Consider the following 25,000-nt stretch of genomic DNA (forward strand, 5'->3'; position numbering starts at 1 on the left):
GTCACCCCTCATCGGCATGACCTCTCACAGGTCACCTCACAATGGTCACCTCACACCAGTCACCTCACAATGGTCACCTCACAATGGTCACCTCACACCCATCACGTCACACCGATCACCTCACAATAGACACCTCACAATGGTCACCTCACAATGGTCACCTCACACCTGTCACCCCTCATCGGGGTGACCTCACACTGGTCACCTCACAATAGACATCTCACAATGGTCACCTCACACCCGTCACCTCACAATGGTCACCTCACACCTGTCACCCCTCATCGGGGTGACCTCTCACCCGTCACCTCACACCCGTCACCTCACAGCGGTCACCTCACACCTGTCACCCCTCATCGTGGTGACCTCACACCGGTCACCTCACAATGGTCACCTCACACCCATCACCTCACAATGGTCACCTCACACCTGTCGCCTCAGACAGATCTCACAATGGTCACCTCACACCTGTCACCCCTCATTGCGGTGACCTCACACTGGTCACCTCACAATGGTCACCTTACACCCATCGCCTCACAATGGTCACCTCACACCTGTCACCACTCATCGGGGTGACCTCACACTGGTCACCTCACAATAGTCACCTCACACTGGTCACCTTGCACCTGTCACCTCAGACAGATCTCACAATGGTCACCTCACACCTGTCACCCCTCATCAAGGTGACCTCACACTGGTCACCTCACACCTGTCACCTCACAATGGTCACCTCACAATGGTCACCTCACACCCATCACCTCACAATGTCCACCTCACAACTGTCACCCCTCATCGGCATGACCTCTCACAGGTCACCTCACAATGGTCACCTCACACCAGTCACCTCACAATGGTCACCTCACAATGGTCACCTCACACCCATCACGTCACACCGATCACCTCACAATAGACACCTCACAATGGTCACCTCACAATGGTCACCTCACACCTGTCACCCCTCATCGGGGTGACCTCACACTGGTCACCTCACAATAGACATCTCACAATGGTCACCTCACACCCGTCACCTCACAATGGTCACCTCACACCTGTCACCCCTCATCGGGGTGACCTCTCACCCGTCACCTCACACCCGTCACCTCACAGCGGTCACCTCACACCTGTCACCCCTCATCGTGGTGACCTCACACTGGTCAGCTCACACCCATCACCTCACAATTGTCACCTCACACCATGACCTCACAATAGACACATCACGAAGGTCACCTCACACCCGTCACCTCACAATGGTCACCTCATGATGGTCACCTCACACCTGTCACCTCACACCCGTCACCTCACACCCGTCACCTCACACTTGCCACCCCTCATTGGGGTGACCTCACACTGGTCACCTCACAATAGTCATCTCACAATGGTCACCTCACACCCATCCCCTCACAATAGTCACCTCACAATGGTCACCTCACACCGGTCACCTCACACCTGTCACCTCACACCCGTCACCTCACAATGGTCACCTCACACTTGCCACCCCTCATTGGGGTGACCTCACACTGGTCACCTCACAATAGTCACCTCACACCCATCCCCTCACAATAGTCACCTCACAATGGTCACCTCACACCTGTCACCCCTCATCGGGGTGACCTCTCACCGGTCACCTCACACCTGTCAGCTCACACCCGTCACCTCACAATGGTCACCTCAGACAGATCTCCTCACAATGGTCACCTCACACCCACCACCCCTCATCAGAGTGACCTCACACTGGTCACCTCACAATGGTCACCTCACAATGGTAACCTCACACCTGTCACCCCTCATCGGGGACCTCTCACCGGTCACCTCACACCCATCACCTCACACCCGTCACCTCACACCTGTCACCTCACAATGGTCACCTCACACCTGTCACCCCTCATCGGGGTGACCTCACACTGGTCACCTCACAATGGTCACCTCAGACAGATCTCCTCACAATGGTCACCTCACACCCGCCACCCCTCATCACGGTGACATCACACCAGTCACCCCTTGTCAGTCACCTCACACCAGCCACCTCACGCGGGTCATTTCACAATGGTCACCTCACACCAGTCACCTCACACCTGTCACCCCTCATCGGGGTGACCTCACACTGGTCACCTCACAATGGTCACCTCACAATAGTCACCTCACAATGGTCACCTCACACCTGTCACCCCTCATCAAGGTGACCTCACACTGGTCACCTCACACCTGTCACCTCACAATGGTCACCTCACACCGGTCACCTCACAGTGGTCACCTCACACCTGTCACCTCAGACAGATCTCCTCACAATGGTCACCCGGCCCCTCCGGGCTCGCGTGCGGCGGCTCCGCGCAGATCCGCCCACCGCCGGGAGGCCCCGCCCACGGACCGGCCCCCAGACCTGGCCCGCGCCACGCCCTCCGCGGGGGGGGGGGGTTGCCCGCGGCTCGTGCAGGCGCGGCCCCGCCCACAGGGGTCTCCCCACACCCTCACCTCAGGGCGGGCACCTCACAATGGTCACCTCACACCTGTCACCCCTCATCGTGGTGACCTCACACCGGTCACCTCACAATGGTCACCTCACACCCATCACCTCACAATGGTCACCTCACACCTGTCACCCCTCATCGTGGTGACCTCACACTGGTCAGCTCACACCCATCACCTCACAATTGTCACCTCACACCATGACCTCACAATAGACACATCACGAAGGTCACCTCACACCCGACCTCTCACCCGTCACCTCACACCCGTCACCTCACAGCGGTCACCTCACACCTGTCACCCCTCATCGTGGTGACCTCACACCGGTCACCTCACAATGGTCACCTCACACCCATCACCTCACAATGGTCACCTCACACCTGTCGCCTCAGACAGATCTCACAATGGTCACCTCACACCTGTCACCCCTCATTGCGGTGACCTCACACTGGTCACCTCACAATGGTCACCTTACACCCATCGCCTCACAATGGTCACCTCACACCTGTCACCACTCATCGGGGTGACCTCACACTGGTCACCTCACAATAGTCACCTCACACTGGTCACCTTGCACCTGTCACCTCAGACAGATCTCACAATGGTCACCTCACACCTGTCACCCCTCATCAAGGTGACCTCACACTGGTCACCTCACACCTGTCACCCCTCATCAAGGTGACCTCACACTGGTCACCTCACACCTGTCACCTCACAATGGTCACCTCACAATGGTCACCTCACACCCATCACCTCACAATGTCCACCTCACAACTGTCACCCCTCATCGGCATGACCTCTCACAGGTCACCTCACAATGGTCACCTCACACCAGTCACCTCACAATGGTCACCTCACAATGGTCACCTCACACCCATCACGTCACACCGATCACCTCACAATAGACACCTCACAATGGTCACCTCACAATGGTCACCTCACACCTGTCACCCCTCATCGGGGTGACCTCACACTGGTCACCTCACAATAGACATCTCACAATGGTCACCTCACACCCGTCACCTCACAATGGTCACCTCACACCTGTCACCCCTCATCGGGGTGACCTCTCACCCGTCACCTCACACCCGTCACCTCACAGCGGTCACCTCACACCTGTCACCCCTCATCGTGGTGACCTCACACTGGTCAGCTCACACCCATCACCTCACAATTGTCACCTCACACCATGACCTCACAATAGACACATCACGAAGGTCACCTCACACCCGTCACCTCACAATGGTCACCTCACGATGGTCACCTCACACCTGTCACCTCACACCCGTCACCTCACACCCGTCACCTCACACTTGCCACCCCTCATTGGGGTGACCTCACACTGGTCACCTCACAATAGTCATCTCACAATGGTCACCTCACACCCATCCCCTCACAATAGTCACCTCACAATGGTCACCTCACACCGGTCACCTCACACCTGTCACCTCACACCCGTCACCTCACAATGGTCACCTCACACTTGCCACCCCTCATTGGGGTGACCTCACACTGGTCACCTCACAATAGTCACCTCACACCCATCCCCTCACAATAGTCACCTCACAATGGTCACCTCACACCTGTCACCCCTCATCGGGGTGACCTCTCACCGGTCACCTCACACCTGTCAGCTCACACCCGTCACCTCACAATGGTCACCTCAGACAGATCTCCTCACAATGGTCACCTCACACCCACCACCCCTCATCAGAGTGACCTCACACTGGTCACCTCACAATGGTCACCTCACAATGGTAACCTCACACCTGTCACCCCTCATCGGGGACCTCTCACCGGTCACCTCACACCCATCACCTCACACCCGTCACCTCACACCCGTCACCTCACACCTGTCACCTCACAATGGTCACCTCACACCTGTCACCCCTCATCGGGGTGACCTCACACTGGTCACCTCACAATGGTCACCTCAGACAGATCTCCTCACAATGGTCACCTCACACCCGCCACCCCTCATCACGGTGACATCACACCAGTCACCCCTTGTCAGTCACCTCACACCAGCCACCTCACGCGGGTCATTTCACAATGGTCACCTCACACCAGTCACCTCACACCTGTCACCCCTCATCGGGGTGACCTCACACTGGTCACCTCACAATGGTCACCTCACAATAGTCACCTCACAATGGTCACCTCACACCTGTCACCCCTCATCAAGGTGACCTCACACTGGTCACCTCACACCTGTCACCTCACAATGGTCACCTCACACCGGTCACCTCACAGTGGTCACCTCACACCTGTCACCTCAGACAGATCTCCTCACAATGGTCACCTCACACCCGCCACCCCTCATCACGGTGACCTCACACCAGTCACCCCTTGTCAGTCACGTCACACCAGCCACCTCACACGGGTCACCTCACAATGGTCACCTCACACCCGTCACCTCACAATAGTCACCTCACAATGGTCACCTCACACCTCTCACCACTCATCAGGGTGACCTCACACTGGTCACCTCGCAATAGTCACCTCACAGTGGTCACCTCACACCCGTCACCTCACACCGGTCACCTCAGACAGGTCTCCTCACACCTGCCACCCCTCATCAGGGTGACCTCACACCAGTCACCCCTTGTCAGTCACCTCACACCCGTCACCTCACAATGGTCATCTCACACCGGTCACCTCACAATAATCACCTCACAATGGTCACCTCACACCCATCACATCACAATGGTCACCTCACACCTGTCACCCCTCATCAGGGTGACCTCACACCAGTCACCTCACACCGGTCACACCTTGTCGGTCACCTCACACCAGTCACCTCACATTGGTCATCCCTCAGCAGGGTGACTCACAGCGGTCACCTCACCCCAGTCACTCCCATCAGTCACCTCACACTCAGCACTTCACACTGGTCACCTCACACTGGTTGCCCCTCATCGGTCGTCTCTCATCCATCACCTCCCATCGGTCACCTCACACTAGTCACCTCGTAGTGGTCACCCCTCATCAGTCACCTTGAACCAGTCACCTCTCATTGGTCACCTCGCACCCATCACCTTGCACTGGTCACCCCTCATTGGTCACCTGAAACCTGTCACCTTGCACCGGTCTCCTCAACACCAGTCTCCCCCCATCAGTAATGCCACACCTTTCACCTCACACTGGTCACCTCACATCTGTCACCTCCCACCAGTCACCTCACCCTGTGCTGGTCTATTCACACCAGTCACCTGTCACTAGTGACCTCGCACAGGTCACCTTGCACTGCTCACCCCACACCCACCATGGCCACACCCACCACGGAGACCTGGAGCCATGATCGGGTCCCTGCCGCAGCCACAGCAGAGGGGGGTGGTGGGTAAGCGCTGGCACCCCCACCATGCCACCCCCACTGTGCCACCCCAGATCCAGGGGGCTCCTGGGAACCCGGCTTTGAATTTAGGACCAAAACAGCAAGAAAAAGCTGATGGGAGTCAAGTGAGGAGCCTGGGCGGGGCGCAGGGGGCAGCTGGCGGTGGCTGGTTTTCCCTCGCTGTGGGTTCCCCATCCCCGTCAGCCGCGGCCCTGAGTGGGGAAGGGGACCCTGGGGCACCCCTTGCTCCCTGCAGCTGAGCTGGGGACAGGAACCCTGTGGGATCACCCCACACCCACCCCAGCCAGGGGTCGCCCACCTCCACCTCAGTGGCACCCAGGCCCCAGCTCCGCAGCCTGGACACGCGAGCCACACCGGGATGTGACAGGCTGCTCCAGCCAGTGCTGCTCGCAACGGGACTGATGTCCCCGTGCCCCCGCAGTGGCCCAGAGCCACAGCAGGCTGGCCTTAATGAGCAGGCACTGCCCATTAGTTAAATTAAAACAGAGGGTTGTCAGTATTTGTGCTTGGCAACACAAGCAGAGGCTGTTCCAGCTCAAGGTGGTGGCAGGCACGGGCCAGCCCCGTCACGCCAGAGGGAAGGGAAGGTTGGGCTGGGGGGTCCACATGTGCCGCTGCCAGGAGAGACGGTGCCTGGAGGAGGGAGGGGGACCCTGGGGTCCCAGCCCAGCTGGGAGCTGCATTGCCTGAAGCCACCGCACATCCCAGGCCCCCATGCACCCTCCGGGCACTGGGTGCACCCCTGGGTGCGATGTGGCTGTGACAGCTCACCCCACACCCCCAAAGTGGGATTGCCTCTAAATTGGAGATCAGGGTTTGACAGGTGGACCATTCAATGGATAAGGAACTGGCTGGATGGCCATGTCCAAAGAGTTACCGTGTCTCAATGTCCAAATGGAAACTGGTAACGAGTGGTGTCCCTCAAGGGTCCATACTAGGACCAATACTACTTAATATCTTCATTGGCAGCATAGACAGCGGGATTGAGTGCACCCTCAGCGAGGTTGCAGATGACACCAAGCTGAGTGGTGCAGTTGATACGCTTGAGGGAAGGGATGCCGTCCAGAGAGACCTGGACAGGCTGGAGGAGTGGGCCCATGCAAAGCTCATCAAGTTCAACAAGGCCAAGTGCAAGTTCCTGCACCTGGGTCAGAGCAATCCCCGCTATCAGAACAGACTGGGGGATGGATGGATGGATGGATGGATGGATGGATGGATGGATGGAGAGCCACCCTGCAGAGGAGGACTTGGAGATACTGGTGGGTGACAAACTGGCCATGAGTCAGCAATGTGCGCTCGCAGCCCAGAAAGCCAACTGTATCCTGGGCCGCATCACAAGAGGTGTGGCTTCTCCCCCTCTGCTCTCTTGAGACCCCACCTGGAGCACTGCAACCATTTCTGGGGTCCCCAGTGCAAGAAAGACATGGGCCTGCTCGCGTGGATCCAGAGGAGGGCCATGGAAATGATCTGAGGGCTGGAACACCTCTCCTGTGAAGAAAGGCTGAGAGTTGGGGTTGTTCAGTCTGGAAAAGAGAAGGCTCCAGCGGGGCCTTTCCGCATACATAAGGGGGGCTTCTGAGACACGAGGAAGAAATGTTTTACAACGAGGGTGGTGGGACACTGGAGCAGGTTGCCCAGAGAAGCTGGGGATGCCGCATCCCTGAAAGTGTTCAAGGCCAGGCTGGACAGGGCTTTGAGCAACCTGGTCGAGTGAGAGATGTCCCTGCTCACTGCAGGGGAGTTGGAACTAGACCAACCCAAACCATGCTGGGGGTCTATGAAAAAGGGCGGCGTTTCCCTGGGGAGGTAGACGCTCTTGGCACAAAGGCTGTGGGCCACCTTGGGAGGAGCTGCTGGGTGCTGCTATATCCACACTGGGTGCTGCTGTACCTAGACTGGGTGCTGCAGCCCGGGGGTGCTGGTGCACGTGCCAGGCACGGTGCCCGAGGGATGCTGTACCTGATCGTACACACGGTGTGGTACTCAGCAGGTGCTGCTGTGCATCCTGGAGGCTGTACATACCCGGTGGCTGAACCCAACATGCCCAGGTGCTCCTGAGGTTCCTGTGCCCTGCATGAGGGTGGGGTGCCCTGCACCTCCCTTTCTCAGCCCTCCCAGCCCTGCACCAGCCACCCCGCACCACAGAGACACCGAGCTCCCACCAGCTACTGAAGGCAGGGGAAGGGACCCTGCATGGGGGCCACATCCCCGCTACAGTGCCGAGCCCATGGGTGCTGTTTCCTGAACCGACGGGACCCTTCGCCTGCCTGTCACCCTCGAAACATGCAGCTGAGTTTTCCCAAACGCAGGTGTCCAGCTGAAATCGAAGCGTCAGCGTCGTCCCCACGTGGTCCTTCTGCATACCCCCCACGCCTGGGGACCGATCCTGCTGGCTCGCTGGCTCTGCGCCATGGCTGTGAGGCTGAAAATCCCCGTGGGGCCACCACACGTAGGGACCTCTCTGCTGCACCGCTGCCTGCTCTCCTGCTCTGCTGCCTGCTCTTCCTGCCTGCACAGGGCCACCGTGCGAGCACAGGCTGGGAGCATGAACATGACACATCTCTGCGGATGAGGGGCGGTGGCTCCCCAAAACCAGTCCTGCTCTCCAGGTTCAGGATTGCACCCACTGGTAATGAACTTATTTGAACCCACCCGCTGGACAGGAGCCGATGGGAAGTGCCCTCTCCTGGCCTTGCCTTCGCCACTGCAGCCTATTACAACTCATCACCATCCGGTGATTAATTAACGGCTCCTGGAGCATCTGTCCCCGCTCCAGCGTCGCTCTCCGTAGAGTGGAACACAGCTTTCGAGCCATGTTCCATGGCTTTCGAGCCACGCCGGGGAGGACCGGGATCTCCCTTCCCCTCAACTGGTATCTGCAGCCTCGTCCTCACCCCCCCACCCTGCTGCAGGGCAGAGCACCCCATCGCTGCTCAAGGGACACTGTCCCACAACTGCCCCTGTGATGTGGGGTGGCATCCGTCACCACCGTGTCCCTTTCAAAAGGGAGATGGGGACCAGCCCTGGCGAGGCGAAAGGGGCCCAGCGGGGATGCCCACCCACCCTGAGCCCCCACTCCTCCCTGCACACCCCAGGTACGATTGCCTCTCCTGCCCCAGGAGAGGGATCCCCCACTTCCGGCATCTTGCAGAACTGCCAGGATTTCAAACCAGCAGCGTTTCTGCACACTCCAGACTTAACAGGAGCACCATCTTGGAAGAGGCGTCCCCGACCGATAAAACCGCTCGCAGCATCTTGCAAAACAGCCAAGATTTCAAACCAGGAGCGTTTCCACAAAGCCCCCCTCCCCAGATTTTGCAGGAGGGCAACCACCGAGGACAGTGGCAGACATGTGGTGGCACAAGCACGACTGTCCTACCCCCCTCCCGCACAGGGACAGGCCCGCGGTCTCCCAGACACAGGACCAGCAGCCAGGCGGTACAGGAGATAACTTTATTGAATCCAATGGTGTTAGACAGACGACCGAGAAGAGACATGCCGGTTGGTGCGGGCAGCGTGGGCAGCAGGAGCTGACTTGGTGCAGGGCTGGATTTGTTTCTGTCTTTCGTAATATCCTCAAGCCTTTTCCTGGCTTCCTTTTATACGTCTTTTAAAATTTCTTTTAAGTAAAAACAACTAATTGTGGAAAGAGTCCAGATGGTGTTTGTTCCCTATGATTGTTCCCGCAGCTATGTACAACGTGGGGTTGGGTCTCAACATCAGGTATAAAATGGAGCGAGTTTACAAACTTGGAGGAGGCAAGGAAAAAGCAAAGACAGACAGGCGAGAGCAGTAGAAATCTGGACCAAAATCTTAAAGAGAAATTTAAAAAGTGCTATAAAACCCCTCGGCAGGAATACCATGCAGTTAAGAAACACAAAACCCAGTCAATTACACAGATCATCTAAAACAGGAATTTGTCCATTTCATCTTTTATTTAATTAAAAAAAGGTTGTTTGTTTTTAATAGAAAAAAGCTAAAATTGTAAGGTTCAGGCCACCAGGCAGCAGCAGCTCGAGGGGGCAGGAGGGCGACTGGCATCTCCCCGCTCCAGCCCCTCACATGGGCTCCTGGTGCTCCCAGGGGCCACCGGCACCTTTGGAGGTGGCAAGCACCCCTGGGGGGTGACGGGCACCCCTGGGGGCGGCAGGCACCTTTGGGGGTGATGGGCTCCTTTGGGGATCACAAGCACCCTTAGGGGTGTCGGGTACCCTTGGGGGTGGCAGGCACCTTTGGGGGCAATAGGCACCCTTGGGGGTGACTGGCTCCTATGGGGTGACAGGCGCCCTTGGGGACAACGGGTACCCTTGGGGGCAGCAGGCACCTTCGGGGGTGGCAGGGGGATGAGTCAGTGCAATCCTTGGACCTGTCCCCGGGGGGACAGAGGGGATCAGCCCACAGCCACTGGCAGCCCTGGGGGACGCTCAGTCCCCAGGTTCCCCAGACAGCTGCCACGCTTGCGGCCACGGGGTGCTTGATGTAAGCCAGGAGGAACCCATCAGGGCCCATTGCTGCCAGCCAGGAAAGTCCAGTGAAAGCCCCCCACTGTGCACCATCCCGGGGCACACCAGCTGGCATGGCCCTCGCCCTTCTCATCCCCCTCAGGGATTCCTCCTGATTTACACCACAGCGTGCCACTCACCTCCAGCACGCCCCAGCTTAGGTTATGGGGAAACAGGCAGCCCCGCACCAGGAAAGGATGGGGTAAACCCCCGGGAAACAGGCTCGGGGGTGCCCGGCAGTGCAGCCCCAGGCAAGCCGGTGACAGGGACAGTTTGGTCTACATTTCAGTGGCTCCACGGGGGTGTCAGAAAAGAAAGTCAGGCACAGCCAAGACTGCCTGGAGGCCGTGCAAAGCGAGAGGGGTGTGTGAGCCCTCTCCACCCACGGGACTCCTCAGGGCACCTGGGCACAGCATTGCACCCGGGGCAGCCCCTAAAGGTGCATCTTGCCCTTTCCTGCCCTGAGCACTGGAGCCCTGAGCAGGGCAAGAGGGGCTGGAGGGGAGAGCCAGGTCCCCACCGCCGGCCTCGAGCAGCTGCTGAGCCAGTGTCTCGTACAATCAGAAAAGAAGTCAGCACAGCACAGTTATCACAGAGTACAAAAAAAAAAAAAAAAAAAAAAAAAAAAGGAAAAGAGGCGCAGGGCCGGGCCCCACCAACTCACGCAGGGCATTCGACTACAGATCTATTTACAGGGAGTCCTTAGCCGACGGCAGCAACACAAGAGAAGGCAAACAGAAAGCCTTAGCGTCCAAGCCAGCGTGGGGAGGGACATCCCTGTGCAAAGGGGCCGGGCTGGCCGGCCCCAGGCGGCAGCGGGGAGACGGCAGGGAGGCTGTCGGACAGACGGAGAAGTGAGCACCATGGGTCGCACGCACCGCGGCCAGGATGCACCGGCCAGCCCCAGGCAGCAAGGCAAGATGCATCGGCCAAGAGAGCACCAAGGGCAGAGGTGGCGGCTGCCTCCGAGCGGCACTGGCGGCAAGGCCGGGCCTTGGAGGAGATGCCTGTTTTGGAGGGTTGCGAGGTGTCCCTGAAGGCTGCACCAGCCGTGGCACAGGGGGGCTGAGGCTGCCCAGTCCCCAGCCTGGTGGGGCTCAGGTACAGGACAGGCTCAGCCGACCCGGCCCTGGGGTCACCTCTCCCCAAAAGGCTCTCCAGGGCTCCAGCTGAGTGCGGGAGCTGAGCTGGATGGCAGCAGAGGGGAGCAGGGTGGTCCCAGAGCCCAGCTGGGCTCAGGGAGGGAGGTGCTGGCCTGGCAGAGCACCCTGCAGCCATGCTTGGGGACAGGCAAGCGGGGGATGCTGAAGGCAGCAGCCCCAGGTTGGCTGTGCTCAGGCCAGTGCCAGCACCCCCGTCCCATCCCAGCCAAGCTGGCTTTGGGGACAGTCATAGGCCACTACAGCCAAAGCAGGCTGTGACAGCACCAGCCCAAGCCCCACGTGCCCCCTTCCTGCACGGCTGGGGATTAAGGCACCACAGCAGCACCGGGGCTGATCCCCTCCGTGCCAGGAGCCTCGCCTGTGACGTTGCACAACAGGGCCAAGAGGACACGTGGCAGCCCTAGGTGGTCCCAGAGCACTGACATGGGGCACAGCGAGACCCTGCCAGGCCATAGGGCACAGGAGGGCACAGGGCTTTGGGGAGCCAGTGGGAGACTACCCCCAGGCCTGGCAGCACTGAGGGGACATGCCCCCAGGGATGGAGCAGCAGCACCCTCCCCCTACCCAGGCCTTGGCCAGCACCGGGTACCGTGGGGAGGGGATGCCCCGTGGCATCCTGCCCTGGTAGGAGACCCTGACCCCATCCCCAGGGCCAGACTCTGCCTTGTGCTTTTGGGGAGGGGAAGGCACCAGGCAAGGGGCTGCTCTACAAGCATCCTGCTGCCACCGGCTGCCAAGTCCCATCTCAGCCAAGCTGTGAGGCCCCAGGAGGTGGGTTCAGGGACTGGAGATTGTCCAGTGAGCACCAGTTTTGTGACGGAGGTGGTTTGAGTGGTGGAACCAACAGCTGTAAAAGAAACCAAAGGGAAAGGGAGCTGCTTACAGGGAAGCGGTGGGCACCGGGCCATGGGCTCCAGGCCAGGGGAGCGAAGAACCAGAACAAAAAAGGGACCAAAGCAAAGTCTGGACTCGGCCAAAGGAAAATTGGAGGGGGCAAACAAAATAAAATAACCAAAGCAGGGTTTATTGGGCTGTCCTGGTCGCAGCGGCTGCCATGCAGGTGAAACAGGGAACATACAAACACAGCGGCGAGAGCTGTGCTCCTCCCCGGCCAGCGCGAGGCGAGCGCTTCCCGCAGCAGCAGCTCCCTCGTTGCCTGCCCTCGACTACGCCCGTCTGGGTCGAGAGGGAGCTGGAGACCCTCGGGCCCGCACTCTCGTCCTGCGGCCACATGCTCCTCCTCTGTCCCCCAGCTTTGGCCCAGGTGGCTCCCACGGGGTCCCTGCCCCACGCAGGGGCCTTCCTGCAGCTCCTGGGAGTGGGGGCTCAGCCACATCAGTTGCCCTGGCCCCAAAGCCCAAGAGTTTGCAATAGAGACAGAAAAAAACCAAGAAGAGAAACCAGGATTCTCCTACCCCCAGGGCTGGGAGGGGAGATGGCACCTCGTGCTCTCCCATGGATGAGCCGAGCTTCCCCACGCTCCGCTAGGACACACCGGAGCCCCGGTCCTCTCCGCTCACTCGCCAGCCCTGCGCTCCGGCATACCAAAGGAAAAGGAGAGCAGCCCGGTGGGAGCAGTAGCTGGCGGCGGCTCCCTTCCGCCTGGGCCGGCATGTCCGGGCCTCACAGAGTCGACTGCAGGTCGGGATCCACCATGGTCTCGCGGTCCGGAGACTCAATGTAGTTGGCGGCTTCCTGGAGCTTCAGCAGCATGGCCATCTGCGGGGAGAGGAGTGTGGCACCAAGCCCAAGGGGAATCAGAGGTCTGTGGACACCCTGGGGAAGCCAAGGCCACCAGGCCCTCCTTGCCCTCCCATACAAACCAGCCACCCCAAGAAGATCCTCAGAGTAAAGCAAAGCCCAGAGACCCTGCAAAATCCCTCCCTGTCACCACAATCTGGCCTTGGGCACAGCTGGGATGCTCAAGGCTGAGAGTGGCAAAGAGAGCGTGGCAGGGAGACAGGCCCCAGCACATCAGCTGGCATCGTCTGTGGCAGCCTGCTGTCTGCTAGCAGCCTCTCTGGGTGACACACCGGGACACGTATGTGCAAGCCCCAGCCTGTGTGTGGCTCTGCGTGTGGTCACGATGCCTCATGGAGCTCCAGGCCATGCCCGTTCACTGGCACATCACAATGTGCCCCGGTGTTCAGCCTGCCTGCCAGTGCCACCATCCCACACCCACTGCTCCCTCCCAGGAGTACAAAATGTTTCTGGATCCCCAAATCAGACTTATTACACTGAAAAATAACTGGGAAAGCAAAGCTCCACCTTGCACTCCCCTCTCCACCAGCATCGCCCGGCCCACCTCCCAGCACAGCAGTGCCGTACCAGAGGGTCCGAGTCCAGGGAGCTGGGCGTCGTGTCTTTGACGGTGCGCTCCTCAGGAGGGGAAACGGTGCTGTGGGGCCCGATGGTGGGTGGGGGCAGGTGGTACAGCTTGGACTGGTCCTGCTGCGCTGACGGCCAGGGCAGGGTGTCCCGCACCCACTCCACGGGGTCCTCCCAGGCTGCCTTCTGCCCGTGGACCTGCAGGCAGGGAACAGGTGGCAGCCGCCTGTTCAGCACGTGCCGGCAACCCCGAGGCCCCCCAGGACAGTGCTATGTCCTGCTGCAGCCACAGGGCAGGGAAGGGACTGACAGAGACACCACCTGCGCCCAAAATCCCAGCACCTCCCCTCTCTCTGCCCCGTTAGGCTGCTGCATCAGCATGTCCCCAAGCACTGCTGGCTTGCATTCCCACATGCCAGGCAGCTCTGGGTACCTTGAGCCCATCTTTTGCCCCCTCTTGCAGGTAAGGGATGATGGAATTGTTCCACAGGTCGATGAACCAGGTCCGGAAATCCTCAATTCCAATGGGGCAGGACAGGAAGAAGCAGGGACCTGTGGGGGGAAGGCAGAGAGTGAAAACGGGAGCCGAGTCCCCCTGCTCCAGTCACTGGCCCCACGGCAGCACAGCACCAAGGTGGGCAAGCCTGGCTGCGCAGGGTGCCCTGGGCTCACCACCTCCCACCTCCTGGGAGCAGTGTCCAGGCAGCGTCTGCCTGACACACATGGGCAGAAAGCAAGCTCCCGGGCAAGTAATAGGGCTGCTCAGTTCAATCTACCCCTCAAAAGCACGGTGAGTCCAAGGGAGACCTGCCTGGGAAAACATGGCTCCTCCGAGCCCAAGGTAGGGTGCCAGTAAGACAGGCAGCCTTAGCTGACACCACAGTGACAGCTCCCACGGGACACGGGAACAAATGCCACCCAGGGAAGAGCAATACTTGTGTGCATCACCCACTGGCTTTTTGTTTGTGTGGGACTGGGGGACACGGGGCAGCACGTCAGCTCCCCAGGCTCCTTTGGGAGGGTTTTGCCCCAGTCCCTGGGGGCTCCCAGCAGTGTGAGGTAGAGGAGGGAAGCGTGGGGCAAGGCCTTACCGATGAGGAAGTCGGAGGTACTATGTTTCTCCAGGAAGGTGTGCAAGTGGTACCAGAGCTTGGGCACCCAGTCCAGCACACGCAGCAGCTCCTCCTTGTTGGCATTGACATCTGTGTCTGACTCCAGCAGCTTCCGCCGCAGGTAGCGCACCAGAAAGCCATTGGCCGGCTCCACGTTGTTTGAGAAGGTCAGCATCCTGGGGGAAAGGCTCAGGTGTTCAGGGCTGGGTCTCCACACAAGCTGCCCTGCTTCCCAGCACCCTTGGGGGAACCTCCTAGCACCCCCACACACTACATGTGCCCAAGGTTGGGGTATCAGGTCCTTCTGGGATGGCAGGGACAGGCCTGGGGTTCAGGTGTCATCAGGATCCCCAATCACAGGATGTGTCCCCAGGACTGCCCAGGGGCAGGAGTGATGGCCTCTGCCCTCCCCAACCCCATGGGGATGGCCCCCAGGGATGTATGATTCCCACCTGAAGCTGAGATGGAGGCCATGGTTTGGGGTCATCTTCACAGGCTGGTTGGTGGTCCCAATGATGTAGGGGCTGAGTGAGTGACAGAGAGACAGAATCCATGAGAAAAAGCACCCTGCATCACCCCCGCCCGTGGCAGAGCTGATCTGAGCACAGCAGACGTGCAGCCATGCAGCCTCATCTCCACGAGCCCAGGGATCTTGCCGAGAGCAGTGGGGAGCATGCGTGCGCCCGGGAGACTGTGCCGGAGGAGGGTGCAGTGGGGCTCTCACCATTTGTGGTACTTGCAGGTGAGCGCGCCATTGACGAGCTCGCTGATGGAGCCCGCCTCGCTGAGGTCATCTAGGAGGATCACCAGTGGCACGTCTGCTGTGCCCGTCTCCCGGTCAATCTGGTTGGCCAGGTTGGAGAGGTACAGCTGCAGGTCCTGCAACGAACAGGCCGGGTGTCACACGTGGGGCTGCGGCATGGCTGCCAACAGGGACACTTCTGGCTGCTGCGTGCCCTCACCTTGCAGGACTGCTGGTGCATGTTGAAGGTGCTGACGATGCCCTCGGTGACGTCCCGACCCGAGCGCTCCACCAGGTACTCGGCCAGGCGATTGGTCAGGTAAGTCTTGCCAGTGCCGCTGGGTCCCGAGAGGATGAGCCGCCGGTGTTTCAGCAGGAGGCTGATGTAATGCTGCATCATGGGCTTGGGGATGAGCGTCTCAAACACCAGGCTGTCCACACACTTCTCCTTCAAGCCTGCAGGCAGGGGAGGGCTGAACGTCCCACTCACACCCCACGACACCGTGAGACAGAGGGAAGACGGGACAGTGATCGAGGCTCTATGCCACACTGACCTTTGAGCGTAACGACGATGCTGGTCAGGCCCCGGCGGCACAGCGGCAGCTCTGGCGGCTCTGTGTCCAGGACTCGCTTGATGTGGCTGATGCTGTAGCCGTAGACGGACTCGGTGCTGAGCCCCAGCGTGGAAGCAGGATCCATCTTGGTGATGTAATCCTACGTGGACAAGGACAGGGCTGTCAGTGCCCCTGAGGGCTGGCAGGGAGCAAGCAGAGCTCAGCAGCTCCAGGAGACCCTGGTAATGACCTGGGCCAGGGAGCATCAGGCATGGTGGAGCCATGTAAAAGGAAGGCTCTCAAAAGAGGGGTCCTCGTGCTCCTACCTTGAAGACCTGGCAGACAGCCTCATCAAGCATCTTCCAGTCCACCTTCCCGCTCACCTTGGTCCAGCCCAGGAAAAACTCCTGCTGCTTGAGGTCCTAGGAGCCAAGGCAGAGGCGTGCAGAGTTGGGATACTGCATCCAGGCCCGGAGAGGCATTCTCTGCCCCTTGCCCAGGGCCATGGCACTGGGACAGGTCAGGCTCCCCATACAGCCCACACTTACCCCCTTGATGATGTGTTGGGGCGGCATGCGCACCACAATCCGCAGCGTCAGCTCGTCCTTCAGGGTGCCAGCACTGACAGCGTCCATGGGGGACACGTCTAGGGACAGAGCAGTAAGGCTGTGCCAGCAGGGAGAACCAAGCCACTGGGCCTGACCATGCCCAGCTGTGGCTGATCGTGGCACCGGCAGCACAACATATCCCCATGCACAGCTGCCTCCAGGTGAGCAGCAGCACTTTCCCACCACACACACGTCTCTGTCCCAGCCCTTCCCCATCTGCCAGCAGCTCCACCACCCCTACCTGCATCCCCCAGGCTGGGGCTGAATGCATGGCCGAGGGTGAGACCCAAGGAGCGCCGTGGTGAAGAGGAGGCTGACGTGCTCGTGACGTGGCCGGGAACGGAGCCTGGCACTGCTGAGGGCCCCGGAGCCACTTTGAGCCGGTCGTTCTCGGCCTTCAAGAGATCCACCTCCAGCTGGGGGAGAACCAGTTACGGCACAGGGTGAGGAAATGGATGCCAGCAGCATCCCGGGGCTGCAGCACGGCTGTCGGGATGCAGGGACTGTGGCCAGCCAGGTGCTCAGAGCCAGCCAGGCTTCTGGCAGCGGTCCTCACCTGCATGTTGTGCATGGTCTCCCGCAGCTGCTCCAGCTGGTGGGCCGAGTTGAGGGCCTCCAGGCGGATGTCCGTCAGCTTCATCTCCTTCTCCCACAGCTCCGACCGCAGCTCCGACACCTCCTTCTTCTCTGGCTCGCCCTCACTGTGGGCCTGGAAGAGCCTGGGCCAAGGGAGAGAGTTGCACGTGTCCATGGCAGGAGCCTGCAGCGCCCACGACTGGCCCTCCCCACCCCATGCTGCCTACCCTGACCCCACGTACTCAGCTGTGTCGATGCCCACGGAAGAGGATGTGGAGGATTTGATGGAAGGTGAGGCGGTCTCCGTAGAGCCATGCTGCAGCTTGGGGGAGGAGGGGGCTGATGAGTCCGGCGTGGCGATCTCCTCGATGTCCGAGTAGGACGAGGCTGATTTGGGTCCCTTCTTGATGCTGAAGGCCTTGTTGAAGGAGCTGCGTAGCTATGGGAGACAGAAATGCTATTGTTAGAGACAGCCCGACAGTGCAGCCTTGCAAGCGGAGACCTGGCCCGGTCCTGCCCCAGTGCCCCCGTCTGCCCAGGACCCACAGATGGTCTGAGCTGGGACCAGTAACACCACATCCATCACCGAGGCAGCACTGTGCCCTACCACTGCCCTGGGAAAGGCACTGCCCTGACCCCGCTCTGCTGGCACAGCTGAAGGACAGGGGTGCACAGCCCTTTGTGTAACACTCCAGCCCCAGCCTGGACGGCACCAAACAGCCCCACAGAGTGGGCCCCATGTCCTGGTCAGGCTTCCCCCAGCCCTGCTCCCCACCAGCACCTGCATCAGGGTGTTCAGGCACTGCACCAGCACCCTGGTCCATCGGGAAGGGCTGAATCCATCCTCACATTCACCCCACCACAGCCATCCCAGCAAGTAACATTTAGGGGGACATCCCCCCCTCCAGCCACTGCAGAGCCGGGGTCCTGGTGCAAGGGGACAATTTCAGCCCCAGATCCCCCTCTGCCCTGTGGCGTCCTCCTGGAAGCGCAGGGGGCCAGCCAGCCCCCTGCGAGATGTCACTGGGGGTCCCGGCCGGGCATGCAGCATGCACACAGCACACACAGAGCAGTGGGCAGGTGAGCGGCGTGCCGAGGCCAGGGAGGGTGGATGTACACTGCACAGGGGCCAAACCGGGCCTGGGTCCCGCTTACGCACCACCAGCCTGCGGGAGAGCAGCAGGATGGGCACCCTGGGCTCACACTGTGTCCCCTGGAGGGCCAGGGCCTGCTCCAAGGGGAGGTGGGAGGAAGAGGGGATGGAGAGCAGGCAAGATCTGGCCCAACTCCCACAGGCACCAGGCAGGCTGGGCTGGTGTGTCCCCAAAAGCAAAAGTGTTGCATTTCAGCATAAAAAACAAGGTGGGTGTCAGGCTCTGCTGATGGCGGGAGAGCAGGGGAGCACTGGGACCTACATGGGTCCCAACAGGGACAGAGCCACTTGGGGCCACATCGGGCCAGCCCTGGCAACACGTAGACGGCCAGCACCACACGCCGGTGCCTCAGGCAGGGCTGCAGTGAGGTCCCCACCCCAAAAGATCTGGTTACAGGGAGTCAGGAGAGTGCCTGCCTTCCCCAGGCAAGGAACAGGTCCCCATCCATGGGACAGGTCCCCATCTGAGCCCTTCCTGCTGCCTCAGGGCCAGCCGGGGCAGTTCAGCCCCTCCACGTGGGTGCATATTTTGGCCTTAACATCAAAGGAAGCAGCCAAGGTGTGTGCAGCCTGGCTGGGGCCCCGGGATGGCCCATGCTGGGGGTTAGTGCCAGTGGGATGGATGGGATGGGTAGTGTTATGAGCACCGTCCCACAAAATGGAGCGAGGGCCCTGGCTGGGCACAGCATGGGGTGGAGGGGACAGCGTAGGACTTACCTCGTACACCTGGAAAAAAAGGGTTGAGGTCAGCATAGGGGGAGAGAAACAAAACAAAGCAAGACTTAATCACGCATCCAGCTCGGAGCTGCTTGGTGCAGGGAAGGGGCTGCCTGGCCAAGGTGTCCGGCATCCCACATGGGCAGAAGGGAGACGTGGGGAAACCACAAGGGAGCAGGCGTGCAGGACCAGGGCTGAAAAACTCCCAGAGGGGCTGGAGAAGTCCCAGCTGGCACATCAAGACACAAATCCATGGTGGCTACACACTCTTCACCAGTGCTGTCCCCACGGGACACAGGGAACCAATACCACAATGCCAAGGTAGACCAAGAGCAGCTGGCTTGTGGGGCTGACCTCAGCGAGACCCTGCCAGCGGCTCCCCAAGCCCCGCTCCTCCTCCCAGCACCCTGTCCAACCCACCCAGCTCTTCTTCTTCTTCTTCTTGGCATCAGCATCCTTGCTGCTGCCGATGCTGGAGTGGCTGGTGATGCTGTTGAGGCTGGAGATACTGTCAGAGGAGTTCTGCCGCTTGATGCGCAGCTCTGGGGCCAGCGAGAAAAGCAGGAGAGACCGGGAAAAGAGGTATCAGCAAACTGCATCTGCCTCAATGCCAGAGCCACCTGCACTCTCCTCCCTGCACCCCTTCCCTTCTCCCACCCAAACACCTTCTGAGCTCTCAGAGCCACCTCATAAGATGACGTGGGGCTCAGACACCACACAGGCACTGCCATTCTGGACAGTGAACCCAAACCCCAGGGAGATGCCCAGAGCACGCATCGTTTCGCTCCTGTCCCACGCCAGCCTCCCTGCCAGCGCCTTGCACTCACATTGAGGTTTCAGGGCCAGAAACAGCACTCATGGGAACAAAGCCAAGATCAGCAGCCAAAACTGGGATGTCAGCAAAGGGCCCGGTGAAGAGGTGCCCCAGGGAGGACAGCCATCCTGTCACCCCCAGGCACCAGCACCGAGACCTCCTGCAGTGACAGCTCTGGCTGTCTGACCCTGGCTTCAGGTGCTCAGGGGTCCCAGGTGGGGAAGAGCTGCTGCCCAGGGACCCTGCCTCCCATCTGAACATCACACCGGAGTGAGGGGTGCCCTGGGGCCCTGTGCCAGCACCCTGTGCCAGCCCTAGGCAGGAGCAGCCCAGCTGGGCTTGGGTGAAGGACTCAGGAAGGGCTGCAAACCCCCATGGCAGTGGGCTGCCAAGCCATGCCTTACCTTTGGGGGTGACATCAGTGCCGTTCAGGGCACCCTGGATCACAGCTTGGGCCTCCGAGTTCTTCTTCTTCAGGAAGTCGATGGTCTCTCGCAGGTCCAGCAGCTCCGTGTCCTGGGGGAGCAGAGCCAGGAACCATAGAGTGTGTTCCAATGGCGCAGGGCCCACCCTGAGAGCACCCTTGGGGCGGGCAGTGCTGCAGCAGGTTCACCCAAGTCCAGCATCCCCCCAGCCCCATGAGCACCCTCCCGCACCGCCAGTGCCCCCCACTGCTCACTTGGCACCCCAACAGCACCCACCTTCTCCTCAGCGGTCTCAGCCAAGTGCCGCAGGCGGGACGTCATGCTCACCAGGCTCTGCTCAAAAGCCGCCACCAGGTTGGCCTGGAAGAGGTGGAGAAACAGGTGAGGACCCATGCCTGGGCGAGCACCCATAGCCGGGTGAGCACCCACTGCCGGGTGTGGGATGCAAGAGGCTGGAGAGAGGAAATCAAGGCTCTCGTGGGTGCAGACCAGCACCAGCCCTGCACACTGCAGGGACACAGAGCAGCATGTCCTGCAGCGAGCGGTGGGTCCCGCAGGGACTCACATTAGCAGACAGCTGGGACGTCAGGGTGGCCACCTTCTCCTGCGAGGACTCCAGCTCGCGGCGCAGCTTGCGGATTTGCTGTGGGGAGAGAGTGAAGGGAGTGAGAGGGGCTAGGTGCTCACCCTTGCTGTGGTGGCAGGGGCGGGCCACAAGCAGGGGGTGCGGGCTCACCTCGGACTGCATCTTCTCCTCAGCCTGGCAGCGCGAGAGCAGAGAGAGACAGACAGACAGAGGCAGGCAGTCAGGAGGGCAGCGAGGCACGGACAGGCTCGGCGCGAGGCAGAGGCATGCACAGAGCCCCCCCGTTCCCACCCGGGCCCCCCCAGCCATGCACAAAGCGGCGCAGCACGGAGGCGGCTCTTACGGAGGAGTAGGTGGAGGACGCGCTCGAGGCCAGGGACAGCACCGATCCATGAACTGCAATAGAATAAAACCCGGCACGTCAGGGTGCCCCTGGCCAGCAGCATCCCCAGGGGCTGCAGGTGCAGAGTGTAGCAGGGTGCAGGGGATGGAGCTCCCAGTCGGGGGGGGGGCTCTGCAGGGGGCCGGGAGAGGCAAGGGTGGGATGGCAGCTGCTCAGCACTGCCCGTTTCTCGGCACGTGGCTGATGACCTCCCTGGGCATGTGGTGTGCAGCAGGGTATGGGGAGCACCCTCCACCTGCACCCTCCTCTCTGGCTGAGCCCAGGGGCTCTGCCACCCTCCCTGGCTGTTTGGGTCCCCACCGCCCGGTGCCACAACATCCTGGGGCCAACCCAGGGATGTCAGGCACCCACAGGGGTCAGGGCAGGCTGTGGCCCAGAGCAGATGCCAGCGCAGAGGGGTCCACCAGGCCCCTCGGGGCTGCCATCCCCTGCTCTGATGCTGAGGACGGGACACACCAACCCATCCGACAGTGCCGCAGCAGCGCCAGAAGGAAGGGACAAGTGTGCAGGGAGCCCCACCGCCCCGCCCCGGGAGCTCCCTTCGCCTGGGGCAGGAGCGCAGCACACTCTCACCATCGTCCACAGGGTCCCGGAAGGAGCCCGAGCGGATCATGCCCTTGGGCTTGTCGGCCAGGGAGAGGGTGCTGCCCATCTGGGATGTGCTGTACAGCTCGAAGGTGGAGTCGTGGGTGGGGATGCTGTTGGAGCGGGTGATCCGCGGGGTTGTGGCGGCAGTGGGGCTCACTGCAAGGAGAAGGCGAGGGAGAGGCAGGGTCAGAGCCACACCAGGGACCTGATTGGGATGGGGACGCAGGGCTGGGAGCAATCCACAAGAGCTGGGATGCGGAGAGGAAGCAAGGATTGTGGTCCCAAAGCAGGGGGGCTGGGGGAAAGCTAAAATGCAGATTTACGCTCCGAAGACCTGGACATCAGCACCAAGGTAACCACAGGGCTGAGAAACAAATCCATCGCCCTGGGCCAAAGTGGGCACCACCATGCCAGAGGCTGTCACCTCCGGGTGCAGGAGGGGAACACCTCATCACCCGCTGCTCCTCACCAGCAGCCCCAACCCATCTGTCTGGACCCCCCAAACCCTCCAGGAACACGTAGGTCCTGGCAAGAGCAGGGCAGGGCTCACCCCTTCCCCTGCCAGGCACCCCCAGAGGAGCAGAGAGCCGTGGGCAGAGCCCCAAATGTGGATGAGACGCCCTGAAGCAGAGGTGATGGACATCCCTGGCCAAAAGCACCAGGCACTGGGCATTAGGGCTGCTGGGGGTGTCAAGGAGAAAAGCAGCATCCCAGGCAGCATCAGCAAGTCACACGGGGAGCACAGGGCAATGGGGAGCAGGAGGGACAGGACTTGCTGCAAGCAGAAGGGGGCTGGCAGTGGAGGGCACTGACCGATGCTGGTGAGCGGACCCTTCCCGACCAGCGCCATGGGGAGGGCAGGGGGCGAGGGCAGCTCCTGCTGATCATCCGACTCGGGGAGCCCGCTGCTGACGGCGTGCGAATGGCGCCGCTCCTTGGCCTCCTCCTGGGAGTGGAGCTGGTACCTGGGGAGCGGAGCAGAGACCGGCATGGTGAGGTGGACCAGCACCATCCTGGCTCCTGCCCGCTGCACTGTGGCCCAGCCTCCCTGGCGTGGAGGGCACCACCAGCCCCCAGCAGAAAGCTCCACATGCCCACCCTCCCTCCGCAGCGCCATCCAAAAGTGATTCGGGCTCTTTTACCTCAACCCTTTCTTGGGCAGCGTGTTCCTGTCGCGGTTGGCACTGGAAGGGAAGGAAAGATCAGTGACATCCCTGCACAGACGAGGGAAGGTGCCATGGGGGTTGAGCCACAGGGCAGGGGGCTTTTCCCCAGAAATGTCGCAGGAAGAGCCCCCGAAGCATGCAAAGGTCATAGCAGGGCAGCAGGGAGGGATCTGAGCCTACGGAGGTGTGCCAGCAGCCCCATGCCCTCCCTCCAGCCATACCTGTCCAGATGTGCAAGCCGAGGGCTCCCGCTCCAGCCCAGCTCCCCTGCCTCTTCCTCCTCCTCCTCCGTGCTGGCGGGGGGTGCGGCAGCAGGGGTGGGGGTGGTGGTGCTGCCCCCTGAAAAGGCACTGGGCAGGCTCATGGGCATCTGCAGGGACTCCATGCTGCGGTGCAGGCCTGAGAGCTTGGGGTACATCCTGCCCTCCTTGGGGACGCTGAAGCCACCCATGAGCTCCAGGCCCTGGGAGAAGCTGGCCGAGTTGATGTTGAGGATGGGGGCAGGACTGGGGCTGAAGCAGGGCGCGAGGTGCCCACCGGCCGGGTGCAGGTCCTGGAGCTTGGCAGTGTGTGGGGGGTGCAGCTCGCTGGAGGAGGGCAAGTCCAGGCTGTTGGAGTTGACCTTGTCCAAGTTGGCCAGCGAGGGAGGCTTCACGTAGGTCTTGGCAGCCGCTCTGGAGGGGGGAAAACAGGTTAAGGAAGCAGGTGAGACTTGGGTACAGGGCACGGCTGGGCACTGAGCACAGCCGTGCCAGGCACCTGCTGCCCTCGGAGGTGGAAGGTTCGTACCTGAGAGGCGTGGGGGGCAGCTCAGCCACCTTGGCCGCCGGCGGGAGGTTGGCCTGGGCTTTTGGGGTGCTCTCAGGTGAGCTGACACTCTTCAGCGTCCCACACTCAGAGTCGAGTGCCACTGCCTTGGCTTTGGCCTTCTCCTTCTCACGGTCTGTCTGGTTCACGGGGGCCGGCGTGCCACGGCCAGCGCCAATCTTGGACGGCTCCTTGAGCCGTGACACTGAGATGCTGCCTTGCTTGGTGCTCAGCAGGCTGGGATCGATGCTGCTGCTGACCGGCCGGTTCGCGCCACGGCCACCGGTCACGCTCATGGAGCTGGACTTGGCTGGCCGGGGCAGGCTGCGGTACTGGATGTTGGAACGAGCCCCTGGGGCCAGGAAGCCGGGCTCGGCTGCATTGGAGACATCCAGGCTTGTTTTCCTCCCGCTGACTGGCTTGACGGGGATGCCGGAGCTCTTCTGGATCTTGCCAAGCGTGGCCGAACCCCCAGCCTGCATGACGGTGGCCGTGCCAGTGGCAGGAGCTGGTTTCTTATAGCCGAAGGAGCTGGAGGCTGAGGGGCGCGTGAGACCCGAGGGCGGCTTCTTGGCATCAGCAACACGGTCACGGCCAGCATCGGAGGAGGAGCGTTGCAGGCCTGTGCTCTTCACAGACAGCTTGCTCTTGTCGGTGGCTTTGGTCTCAGGCTTGCCTGGTGGGCAGGGAAGGACGGATTAGCGTCCCAGGTGGCTTTGGGGACATTTGGGTGTGAACTAGCCCAGATAGGACAGTGACACCGGACATGCAGGGATGCGATGAAGAAGGGACGTGCCACCATCCTGGGAGTCAGGACAGAGCCATGGCCAGGCCCCTGGTGCAGCCAGCTAGCCTCCAGCCTGGCACATGGCCATGAGGCCATGGGGCAGGTACAGCCCTGGGCAAGAAAGGCTTAGCGTGGGGCCAGACCCCCAGCCTGC

At 61.0% G+C, this 25,000-nt stretch overlaps 1 protein-coding gene across 8 annotated transcripts in view; it reads right to left on the minus strand.

Annotated features, from left to right (window-relative positions):
- Positions 1-9,249: 9,249 nt before the first annotated feature.
- The window catches only part of NAV1 (neuron navigator 1), a 78,734-nt gene continuing 62,983 nt past the window's right edge, over positions 9,250-25,000 (minus strand). For 5 of the 8 annotated variants that reach the window (XM_075521989.1, XM_075521988.1, XM_075521993.1 and 2 more), the window contains 24 exons: positions 24,042-24,735; positions 23,474-23,926; positions 23,229-23,270; positions 22,900-23,051; positions 22,072-22,242; positions 21,439-21,491; positions 21,246-21,269; positions 21,075-21,152; positions 20,786-20,869; positions 20,489-20,600; positions 19,691-19,812; positions 17,643-17,839; positions 17,381-17,543; positions 17,066-17,240; positions 16,765-16,862; positions 16,543-16,638; positions 16,217-16,376; positions 15,883-16,118; positions 15,645-15,799; positions 15,373-15,444; positions 14,900-15,096; positions 14,242-14,360; positions 13,809-14,006; positions 9,250-13,199 (listed from right to left, as the gene is read on the minus strand). In XM_075521989.1, coding sequence (XP_075378104.1) covers positions 13,104-13,199; positions 13,809-14,006; positions 14,242-14,360; positions 14,900-15,096; positions 15,373-15,444; positions 15,645-15,799; positions 15,883-16,118; positions 16,217-16,376; positions 16,543-16,638; positions 16,765-16,862; positions 17,066-17,240; positions 17,381-17,543; positions 17,643-17,839; positions 19,691-19,812; positions 20,489-20,600; positions 20,786-20,869; positions 21,075-21,152; positions 21,246-21,269; positions 21,439-21,491; positions 22,072-22,242; positions 22,900-23,051; positions 23,229-23,270; positions 23,474-23,926; positions 24,042-24,735 — 3,947 coding nt within the window. In that variant the 3' untranslated portion in view covers positions 9,250-13,103. The remainder of the gene's footprint in view (positions 13,200-13,808; positions 14,007-14,241; positions 14,361-14,899; positions 15,097-15,372; positions 15,445-15,644; positions 15,800-15,882; positions 16,119-16,216; positions 16,377-16,542; positions 16,639-16,764; positions 16,863-17,065; positions 17,241-17,380; positions 17,544-17,642; positions 17,840-19,690; positions 19,813-20,488; positions 20,601-20,785; positions 20,870-21,074; positions 21,153-21,245; positions 21,270-21,438; positions 21,492-22,071; positions 22,243-22,899; positions 23,052-23,228; positions 23,271-23,473; positions 23,927-24,041; positions 24,736-25,000) is intronic. The other 3 variants (XM_075521991.1, XM_075521990.1, XM_075521992.1) reach the window with 3 other exon arrangements.

The sequence above is a fragment of the Mycteria americana genome, chromosome 20, assembly GCF_035582795.1.
Source record: "Mycteria americana isolate JAX WOST 10 ecotype Jacksonville Zoo and Gardens chromosome 20, USCA_MyAme_1.0, whole genome shotgun sequence".
In the NCBI taxonomy this organism is placed as follows: Eukaryota; Metazoa; Chordata; class Aves; order Ciconiiformes; family Ciconiidae; genus Mycteria; species Mycteria americana.